Source organism: Solanum pennellii, chromosome 4 (assembly GCF_001406875.1).
Source record: "Solanum pennellii chromosome 4, SPENNV200".
NCBI classification, from domain to species: domain Eukaryota; kingdom Viridiplantae; phylum Streptophyta; class Magnoliopsida; order Solanales; family Solanaceae; genus Solanum; species Solanum pennellii.
The window spans coordinates 75,511,000-75,522,302 of record NC_028640.1 but is presented as its reverse complement, the minus strand read 5'-3'; the positions used below and the strand labels follow the sequence as shown (position 1 = coordinate 75,522,302).

General features: G+C 34.8%; 3 protein-coding genes across 4 annotated transcripts; 1 reads left to right on the top strand and 2 right to left on the bottom strand.

The window, feature by feature from the left end:
- Positions 1-1,193, bottom strand: LOC107018092 (lon protease 2-like). Its single transcript, XM_015218465.2, has one exon. The coding sequence runs from the start codon at positions 1,039-1,041 to the stop codon at positions 181-183; it is 861 nt and encodes a 286-aa protein (XP_015073951.1). The 5' UTR covers positions 1,042-1,193; the 3' UTR covers positions 1-180.
- A 2,413-nt stretch (positions 1,194-3,606) lies between these two features.
- Positions 3,607-5,706, top strand: LOC107018177 (thioredoxin H-type 1). The gene is made up of 3 exons (XM_015218585.1): positions 3,607-3,854; positions 5,141-5,263; positions 5,361-5,706. The coding sequence occupies exons 1-3, from the start codon at positions 3,759-3,761 to the stop codon at positions 5,511-5,513; spliced, it is 372 nt and encodes a 123-aa protein (XP_015074071.1). The 5' UTR covers positions 3,607-3,758; the 3' UTR covers positions 5,514-5,706.
- A 468-nt stretch (positions 5,707-6,174) lies between these two features.
- Positions 6,175-10,637, bottom strand: LOC107018178 (beta-galactosidase 5). Of its 2 annotated transcripts, XM_015218586.2 has the most exons (18): positions 10,173-10,637; positions 9,992-10,087; positions 9,799-9,911; positions 9,572-9,638; positions 9,329-9,421; positions 9,096-9,239; positions 8,897-8,985; positions 8,704-8,809; positions 8,497-8,584; positions 8,194-8,312; positions 7,936-8,100; positions 7,602-7,780; positions 7,396-7,505; positions 7,190-7,299; positions 6,956-7,066; positions 6,765-6,878; positions 6,381-6,583; positions 6,175-6,286 (listed from the first exon to the last, which is right to left on the bottom strand). In XM_015218586.2, exons 1-18 carry the CDS (start codon positions 10,341-10,343, stop codon positions 6,175-6,177), a joined length of 2,190 nt encoding a protein of 729 aa, XP_015074072.1. In that variant the 5' UTR covers positions 10,344-10,637. The 2 variants fall into 2 exon arrangements, with proteins under 2 accessions (XP_015074072.1, XP_027772325.1); XM_027916524.1 differs by having other exon boundaries at positions 9,992-10,637.
- Between the last annotated feature and the right edge of the window lie 666 nt (positions 10,638-11,303).

The window sequence follows — 11,303 nt, the reverse complement described above, 5'->3', positions numbered from 1 at the left end:
TAGCAGCAAAAGATAAATCAATCCAACACTATAAAACCTTGTGGAACTAGTATTAGGCATCAAAATTTACATATTCATAAGACAATTCATCACTGTGTATACATTACGAAACCATAGTAATCTAACAAGTCAACAACCCCTTTAGGTAATTCAGCACCAAAAATTCTTACACATTTTTAATCAGGTAGACGGAAACACATCCTTCACAGCAGAAGCAGCACTTAGATAGTTCAAAGTATTCCTCAAAGTCTCCTTCTCCCTCTTCAATCTCATCGCGGTATCTTCTAATTCAAGCAATGCTTGTTGTTCCCTTGGTGCCCCTTCAAACGTACTTCCCACGAAGAACGAAAATGGCGTTGGAAACAAATTCCTCCGCAAATCCGTTGCCTCCTTCTCCGGTTTCCCATTCAATCGGTTCGATAAACGAATCACATCTTTCATATAACTCTCCACCTCGTTCGCCAAACCCTCCACATCATCCTCCCCATTCGCCGACGGCCGGTCCTCCAGCCACGTTACCTCTGCAACCAAATATGGTTTAGACCGAACCAATTTATTGACCCGAAACCGCTCCTGCCCTTTACAGATTAAGAAAAACCGGTCATCCACCAGCCGCTCATGCTTAACGACTTCTCCGACGCATCCAACGTCGGCGGTGCCAGTGGCGCTATCGGAGTAAATAACCCCAAAACGAAGGTCAGTTTGGAGAAGGGTATGCATCATTATCCGGTAACGAAACTCGAAGATTTGGAGCGGGAGAATAGCACCGGGGAAGAGAACGAGAGGAAGAGGGAAAAGGGGTAGCTCAACGACATCGTCTGATTTAGGTGAACCAGTGTGGTGCTTCTCCGGGAACGAGGAAGAAGCAGAGCATCGAATACCATTCGAGTTACACCGTCGCCGGCGCTGGAGTAATGATTTAGAAGAAAACTGACATTGGGGGTTATTAAATTGAGGGATTAAGAAGAAATTACTAGGGTTTAAGTGGGGTTTGTGAGTGAATGATGAAGAAGGGGAAGGTAAGATTTGAGGTAAAGCCATGAAAACCAGAGGAATAAAAATGGAATCTTTGAAAAATTAAACAGTAGCCATTGATGAAGAAAAAGATCAAGAATGGTTCTTGATTAAGCGAAGAAGTAGTAGGGGAGAATGAATCAGTTTGTATCCAAATCCACACAAATTTTAAACCTAAAAATATCCATGGGGGGGTTTTGATATATCTGAGTGTGGTGAGAACATTTACACGTGGAAATATGTTATCTAGAGCTTACGTGGCAATTTTGTTATGTTGAATGGTTAATACTATTTGCCACATCAATTATTTGGATTTTCATTTTCCATCCTACAAAAACAATCTCATAGATCATCTATAGGAAAAGGAAAAATTTCACGCTAATGAAAGATTATAATGAAGTAATAAGTATTGTTTTATATTTAAGTTTTTAAGATAGGTTTTATTTTTGATATAAAATTTTTTGATGTAAATTTAATTTTTTAAATATCAGATATCTAAAAATAAAAAAATAATCTATTCTTTAAAAATAGTAAAGTAAGAAATAGTAAATTTGGAGAAGTTGTGATGTAGATGATTTGCTATGAATGAGGAAATGGATATACTTGGGGTGATAAAGCTAGGAATCGATAGTTGAGTTTGTTGAACGAAGCTTGAAGACTGATGGAATATTTGAAGGAACAGGTTTATCGAAGCAGGCTGACGAGTTAAAGTTAGAGTCATATTTGCCAGCTTGCTTCGTTGGACTTGTTCCTTCAACATGTTCCATCACTCTTCAAGCTTCCTTTAGGCAGGGTTTGTGAAACTAAATTATCCGTTTATGTTTTTGATGGAATGATGCACATAAACTCCGCTGATTAAATTAGATATAATACATAAACATGATTTTTAATATGGCTTCAATGAACACTTATGTCTTTCAATTTTGAATATGCACAAGTAGACACTTAAATTTATGTAAAAATTGAATATGTGTCCTATAGGATATAATACATGTAAGACGCTACGTAGGATATAAAATTTTCATGTAGGGTGTCATGTAGGATTAAGTTGTCTATTTGTTCAATTCTATACAAATTTAAGTGTTTACTTGTGTACACTCAAAATTAAAGGTCATAATTATCCGTTGACGTCAAGTTAAGAGATAATATTCATGTATTATGTCATTTAACTAACTTTACATTTATGATTTTGATTCACGAAAAGAATATACTTTAAGGAAAAGTATTTGAATTTTGAGTAAAAACAACTGAACTTTAAGAAACACTCATTGAATTTTTAGCTACGTAAAAAAATGTTTTTAATAAAAATAATTTAGCTCTATCATATATATTTTGACCTTTAGGTAGAAATGTCATATGCAATTTTAGAAATTTTATATGAATGTTAATTTTGTCAACACCTAAATTCAAACTTGAAGTCGATGATTTGCAAATATTTATGCAGTACACATAATTTATAGATGATGGTCCCATCAACACTTTGTCTCCGACTCAGGGAAAAAAAAACTTACTCACATCAAGTGTTTATATCAAATTAATATAATTATTATTATTACGTAATTTAATGAAATAAAAGAAACACATGATATATATGTATTGACTTGCTATAAAACACTCGATATGAGTAAGTTTTACCCCCGATCATCGCCACGATTAACACATTTTTTGGGGCTTGTGCCACATTAAAGGTAGGCCCTTTGTTTAACTACGATGGGCCATGTTTACGTGATGGGCCAGACCAGCCCAACTACCCTCTCCATTTATGCTTTATCGATTACTCTTTTAATCCAAATATGAACAATGTCAATGACAATAAGTATTCTCAAGCCCTACATCTTACGTGACGTTTTATGTGGTAAATTAGCAGTTCACGTTTTATACATGTTATATCATATATGATGTGTACCTCTACTTATTGAATTTACATAGATAATATAGTTGAAAGACATAAAAATTAGATAAAAGCAAGTTAAAAAACGCGTTTCTATATGATATCAAAATTAAAAAGAACCTATCAAAAAGATGAGCTCATATTCAATATATATTTTACCATATCAAAACTATAAAAGGATGCCGTGTTTCCAAGTCCTAAGTATAAAAATTTCTCCTTATCCGTTGATTTCTTAATATGGTTTTGGTTAATGAAATAATGATATTCCCAACTAACAATAAAATAATTTTAAATCGAACAATCTGTACTTTGCTAAGATTTATTAAAACACAAATAGACACTCAATTTTAATGTCACCAAAGAAGTCATCAAAATCGTTGTTGTTTCGTCATTATTTTTTTTGAAGCTTGATAAATCGGATAAATTTATATTTATTTTTATTGAAAAATCAAGTCTTTTTTCTAAATTTTTGTATTAGACCTTGATAAAAGACTATTTTTATTTAAAAATCTCAAATATAAAATATTAAATTAAGAATGAATAAATATTTATCGTGCTCCGAATCAATAACGAGAGTCCAAGTTGTTCTTTGTCAATTTGCCCACGTGTTTCCACGTCGCGCGGCATTCATTTTCTCTTACCATTAAACCGACTGAATAAAATGTTCACACTATGTGACGCGTTTTCGTAATTAAGTTTGAAATCCATTACATTTTGGTAATTTACCATCTTCCCTTTCTTGTATAAAGTCTCTGCCAAAGGGAAGATGCTGTGCATTGTGCGTTAGTTTTACGAAGAGCTAAGGACTTGTTTGGTGTTTTTTGTGAATTTTTGATTTCTAATATCTTTGAGAATGGCCACTTCATCTGAGGAAGGACAAGTGATCGGCTGCCACAAGGTTGAGGAGTGGGAGGTGCAGCTCCAGAAGGGTGTGGAGACCAAAAAACTGGTATAATTTTGATTTTTTCTCTTTGATAATGGCGATTTTGCTTTGTTACTTTGACTTTGTGTTATGGGTTTTGTTTAAAATTTGATTTTGTGAAATGGGTTTTTGTTGTTTCGATTTATTGTATGAGATTTTGTTGATTTGTTTTTAGTGGTGGCTCGTCGGTGGGCTTTTTTTGGGTTTTTGTATGCTTACCTAAAGTTTATTGTTTGATTTTCAGTTAATTGTAATATGCTAACGTATGATTTGATGTTAATATAATCGTATTCTCACCCATTTGATTGGCTTAATTGTGATTTGGAACAAATTTGTAGTTTAAGTTGATGTCTTTGCTGATTAGGCTTTGTGGGGTGGGGTTGGGGTGCTGGGTCGCTATCTGGACCCCTTGTGGAAAAATATATGCAATTCGTGTAGTTTCAACCAAATTTGTATATGGGTTCAAAAGTTTGTTTGAGCAGGATGTAAAGAAACTGATGGATGTGATGATGTATTTTTTTAAGACATGGCCCAGTATAAAGTTGATATGATGCTTAACTTGTTGTGCCATGGATTCGAACTAAGTATAGTTCTTTTTAGTAATAAATTAAATTATATAAGTTGAGGTGAAGTCACCACACCGATGGTATGGCAGGGGCGGAGCCAGGTTAGGGCTGAGGGGGTTAATTTTTTTTAAAAAATGTATACATAGTAGATGTTGAACTCCTTTTGGCCTGAGGCGTGTTCAGTGATCTGGACAGTCAGGTGATTTAGTGGTTAATGAAGGGGAGAAGCATAATGGATGCAAAAATATTAGGTGATGTCTAAGTATGTAGGGGTGATTTCTTCCTGCCCAAGTCTTAGACGGTAGAGATGGTAACCGTGATAGAATAGTGAAGCTGCACTTTGACTCGTTTACCGCCATCATCAAAGAAAAAAATTGAGCCGGAGTCGTTATACATCTAGTGTAGTTGCTAGAGCAAATAGTAGTTGTCTGGATGATGTTGGTATGCTTAAATATGCTTCAGATTTCTAGTTGTTGGGCGTAAATCTTACTTGTAAACCAGCATTGCTTCGAACTTAGCATAAGCATATATACATACATATATATATATTATGAACATTTTAAATATATGTACTTTTTCGAGTAGAGGTCACTGTACATCTGCCCCTAGCTGTTAGTTAGACCAAGTAGAATTAGTGCAGAATGAGGCTGTCTTTAAATATGCCTCTGAATTTTAGAAATTGTTGGGCATAAATCTTTTCTTTTCAACTGGTGTATAACTCATGTAAAATACAACTTGTTGATCCAGGTGGTGGTGGATTTTACTGCTTCCTGGTGCGGTCCTTGCCGTTTTATTGCCCCAATTCTTGCTGACATTGCTAAGAAGGTGCCCCATGTTATATTCCTCAAGGTTGATGTTGATGAACTGAAGGTACGTCTCCGATCAAAATTTGCATCAATTTTGTACTCGTTCTTTGACTAATGTAATCAGTGACTGTGATTGTAAATCGACGTAACCTTTCTTGCAGAAAGTTGCGGAGGAATGGAATGTGGAGGCAATGCCAACTTTTGTCTTCATTAAAGAGGGTAAAGAAGTGGATAGGGTTGTTGGTGCCAATAAAGACGGATTGCTTCAGACCATAGAGAAGCATGGTGCTGCTCCTGCTGTTGTGACTGCTTGAGCCTTAATATTTAGTCTTGTCTTCTGTAATAACTCTGGATGGTTGTTTTTTAATTATCCACCATATTTTTACTGCTTTCTTGAAAGATTTGTTATGTTGGTGTTTGGAATCTGACATTTGTGCATATGGTGTTTGCTGGTGTAAGGCTATATGTCCATTTCTATCAAAAGACTCTTTTCCCATTTCTGCTCTAGACTTGTTTATAATTACATAAATGTTTTGGTTTTTGTAGATTATCTAAGGTCACCTTTGAGCAGGTGTGAATTGAAAAAAGTGTACTAAGTACGCTTTTTTGAATTTGAAGTTGTGTTTGGACATGAATTGCGCTGCGAAACGTGTATTTACTGTAGATTTGTGATTCTATTCCCTCTTGCTCATATACATAAATGGATATGAAATATGATTTGAGATATTGTGTCTAGGTACTTGATCTTGTTTTCTTTATAAAGGTCATGGGTTACACAATGTCAGAAAGAATGTGAGATACCAAACTGTGTACTGGGAACAGAAGACATCAAACATATACATCCACCAAGCATAGTGGAAATTCATAATGGTTTATTCTAATAATGAAAAGAAACAAGAAATTCTAGCAGATCTTGGATTTTCCAAGAAATGTGATGGAACTCATCATCTAAGCCTACAGAACAAATAAACTAACTCATGAAGTTGTCCTTTTCACTAGCAATATCCTTGATACATCACCACCTATTTCCTCGAACAAGACGAACAAATTTTGTGTTGGTTTCAACCAAGATCTTGGGACATGGTACCTACAGAAGCAGAATAGACAATTGTGTTGTTGATGATATGAAAGAAATCTAAAGGTATGGTTGATGAAAGAATCAGTAGAAATTCAAGAAGTACCATTTTTGAGTTGGCTGACCACAACCAAGTTGACATTTTGTCTGTCTGTATGTTCCAGCATAGTGGAAATCATCACATTTGCCGTTAGCAGTTGCTGTCCAATATCGTCCTATGCTTTGTCCATTGATCCATACTTGTCCTTTACCCATGCTTCTCATGTCTAGTGCCACAGGGTCATTTCCTTCTGGTGCATCAAAATAAGCCTGCAGAGGCGGATTCAGTATGTAAACATAATAGCTTCAAGCTTCGAAAAGCATTGAGAATATGGTCTATATACATATAGATGGTCTATACTAGAAATGATCAGTGTGTTCAATTGATCCCACTCCCAAAATTCTGTGTACGCCTTTGTTAGGAACTTAAATCTTTTTCTCATTTATTTACCTTGTACCATTTAAGAGGTTGTTGTCCTTGGGTAGCTACTGCACCACCAATCCATTCAATGGAAGATGCTCCGTGTTGAGAGATCAAGTTCATTGTTTCTCCTTCCAATCCAGCCTGAAAGACCTCTTTTAACTGTCAATGATCCTTTAAAAACAAACAGAAGAGTAAAAGATTTGGTAAAGATTCAGTACTCTGTATGTCCATTTCTGTGACGATAGGTCTTTATGGCCTTGGTTGAGACCTTGAAGAACAACTGGCCCGAGTATTCCTGTATTCCATTCCTCGTAATGAAGTCCAATGTTCTTCAAGGCAATAAGTGTAATTATCATCAATTGAGAACAAAAAACTGGCAACATAGAGTAACAAAAGTTTGAATCTGTTTTTGCCTTGATGGCAAGTACTGTAGACAAAGATGAGAAACTAACCGGTAAGCCAACAGCAATACTCAGTAGCTCTATTGTATTGCTTCCGGCCTGCAGATCAACTGGTCCTGTGAAAGTGAACTTTGTGTCCTTCCGAGTACCATAAGAAGATCCTGAAAATCACGAATTGGTTACTGTCATGAAAATCTTATATCAAAAATGTCTCCTACTAGCTGTTCTACCAATTATGTGCATATGAGCATCATTACCTGAAAGTTTCCCATTTACAAAAACATGAACTGCATGTCCATTTGAGTAGACGTTGAGGGTTGGTTTTTGTCCCCCTCGTAGAAATGATTCTGAGGGACTAACATCGACACTGCATTCCAAGTAAGAAAGTGAATTCATTGTCAATATTAGAAAAGTTCATATATTTATGTTTGGATGATTTTTTCGACTTATTTATAAATCTCACCTTGTTATGTACCACAAGTAATCACTGTTATCTCTGGTGATATTTATCTGCTCCAAAAGTCCTACAGCATCAAATGTTGAACTGTCCTCTAAAGAAAATACATCTTCATTATAAGCCCCCCAAGAGTGGAGCTGAGAGCCAGTTGGTGTCATTCGCACTTGTGAAGTTCGAGCCCCAACCTTATCAAAAAAAAGATGTCTTAAATTACTAAGCTGAAAGACAAAGTGCATAGGTACAAAAAAGAGATTGAATGACAATGAATAGTGTCTGTTGACAGTACGCGACCAAGGTTCAAATTTGCAATTGTACAAATGCTTGTTGGAATCTTGCTTACCTTTGCTGTATTAAAGGCAACATGGCTGCAGTCTGGAAGAATACTGCTGGACCAAGGAGGAAGGTTATAGTGCTTGTTGTTAAAAACTACTCTAGCAGCAGAGTTACTGTCATAATTTGAGAGAAATGCTGCACAGTTTCCTTTGCCAGACGAGAATACGTGAGCCTAGAATAAATGACTTTTTTGATTCAGCAGGATAAACAAGTAAAGCAAATTTCATATTTAATGAGGTTAAGAACCTTTGTAATGGATACTAACCTGCTGATAGTTTCCTAGTGAAACAACAGTGGGATCTGAAGATAATAATGCGCTCTCACATAGTTTGATTACCCTGTGGAACTCCTTTAGATGGCTATATTTGGGTTCCCTGATCAAACCTGATTACATATGAGGTTAAGAAGTTAGCTCATAACCAAAAGTTCAATCTAGAGTTTGATCAAGTTACTTCAGCATATGTCATGAATGAAATAGAACGTCTTTCATAGCGATAATGATAGACAAGGACTATGATGGCTAGACAAGGACTTTCTAGCCATCATGGACTAAGCTGATTAATCTCACCATATTCATCAATGGGAGCATCATAATCATAACTAGTTGTTATAAAAGGTCCTCCAGCTGTACGGCCAAAGTTGGTTCCCCCGTGGAACTGTTAAAAGAAGACATAATTAAGACAAGCAAGATCATTCATCCTATTCAAGCATCAACATGTTCAGTATGAACGTTGGATTTTCTTCTTCTTTTTTTTTTTCGGAGGAAGTTCATTACCATGTAGTAATTAACAAATGAGCCACCTTTTTGTATGAAACGAGCAACTGCAAATGCCAAATCTTGAACTGGCCTCATAGGTATCGTGCTACCAAATTCAGTGAACCTTCCGTCAACAAAACAAAAGAAGATGTGAACCAATTGATGAAAATGAACCTTATGAAATGTTCAAGTTTCTTAAAGAAGATGTTACCAGCCAGTCCAAGCTTCCGTCCACATAGTTGGTTTGTAAGGTTTGTTGGGAGAGAATTCATCACAGTAAAAACCATTGCATGTATTTATCTGATTAAGACACATGCTTAGGGCCCTCAGTTAGTAGTTTCAAGAACGTTATGACAAAATCCGAGCTATGAATGTAAATATATATACTGAGAATAACGGGAGAAACTCACAATAGGGTCAGGGGCATCATCCTCTTTGCACATTACCCAGGGGACACCAGTATTTAGTCCAACAGCCATTTGTGCAGCCCATTGGACATATGCTTCACCAGCTGCTCCAAGCGCCTCTCTTTCTGGTTGATATTCATTTTCAATCTAACCAAACACAACTTCAAAACACTCAGCTAGACAATTGCGTGGTATATCATGCATTACAGAAAACAGAAATTCCACAAGTTTCATACCTGAGACAGTATAATGGGACCTCCTTGAGATTCAAACAAGTTTTCACTCTTCATCATTTCAACTATTTTATTGGTGAACTTTTGCATTGCTGCCTTTACCATAAAACAATTGAAATGTCAATACTACAACTCATGATCAGAATCTATCAATTGGTATAATTGGTGCTGTATTTGTACAACATAGTCGAATAAAGTTCAGTTACTTTAACACGACAAAAAGATCATTTTTTACTATGGACAAACCTTGAAAGGTTCATTATCTGTTCTGAAGCTGATACCAGGAACATATTTCAACCATACCGGAAATCCTCTGCATCAAATGAGAGGTTACATAGACTCATTAGCTCATTGCTGAAATCAACCACATATTAGACTAAAAATAGCCGACAAATGTATAATATGTGTATGATCGTGCATATTATAATCTGTCCATCTATTCGTGTAAAGATCCCTCGAAGTAAAGCTATTACCCAAAATTCCACTCAGCACAAACATAAGGTCCAATGCGCAAATGTGCATAAAGACCAGCTTTCTGTACAGTCTTTATAAACCTTACAAGATCATATCTCCCATCAAAATTATACTGTCCACAAGAAAATATATTGTATATTAGCAATAAGCAAACATAAAGATCAAGTCTTTTTGGACAAACTGTACACTCACATTGCCAGGGGAAGGTTCATGAACATTCCAAAAAACATAAGTTTCAATAACATCCAAGTTTGCATCTTTAGCCTTGTTTATAAGATCTTCCCACATCTGCAACACCACCATTTCATTTAATTCATCAGTACATTAACATTTAGTCGAGATGGTCACACATTTTAACAGAAAGTGAGCGTACCTCAGGGGTGCTTCTAGGATAATGTATGGAACCAGATAGAAGAATTCTTCTTTGGCCATTAATGATAATAGCCTTCTTATCATAAGTAACAATGCAAAAGACCAACTGAACTACCATTAACAAAGAAAAAGTATAAACTTTTAGGAACTTGGAAACTAAACTTGTCTCCATTTTTTTGTCAACACTTGTAATACAGAGAGTCAAGAATTATAGTATGCAGAATGGCAATATATATGGTGCTGTTTGGATTCTTATTGCTCATCAGCTAGTGAGCTACGGAGAGGGAAAGAGTGTACACAGACGTAGTCTACCTCGTGAAAATAAAAAGTGTATTTAATTCCAAAAGATCTTATGACTATTAGTGTATGACAAAGCAATTTGAAAAGGAAAATACGAAGTAAAAAAGATAATAGTAACAAATAATATGATAATCGAAACACAAAATATAGAAAGAGTCCAATGTTCATAAATGGAGCCTTCTCAATAATATATATAAGTGTACAATTTCATATGACAATAATTAATAAAGGTAATTTCAATTTCTTTTTGCCTTTCGATTTAATGTGTATTAGTGCATGTTGTGGATTAATTTATTGGGTTAAAATTATTTTTATTAGTTCTTTTTAAAGATTATATTTTTTGTTAAATCAATTTGAAAATATCGTATAACAATACAGTAAATGTTAATCATAAACAATACTAATTCAAATAAATAGATAAATAATGTTCAAATTTAAAGTAGATCTCGAGATTTATCTAGTCCCCATATCTGAAGTGTGGCCTCCTTTTTTATTTACTTTTTACCCTTTTTTGTTTCTAAAAGTTCATCTTTAAATTTAGTGCAAATTATTCATCATAATTTTTTTTACACTTCATCTTAAAATATTAATATAAAAGAATTATAATTGTTTTATTATTCGTTGATGTTTGAACAATCATAATATCACTCATAATAAAGGTATTTATAAACGATAACAATTTTGAGATAATTATCTTTTTAAATTACGATAAATAATTTGAGGCGTGAAAATATATAATTGAATGTGAAATTTGAGTTTCAACGGTATTCTATATATAATATTCAATCAAAATTAATTAAACATGTAGTAATTTGCATTTTTTTGCATGGTT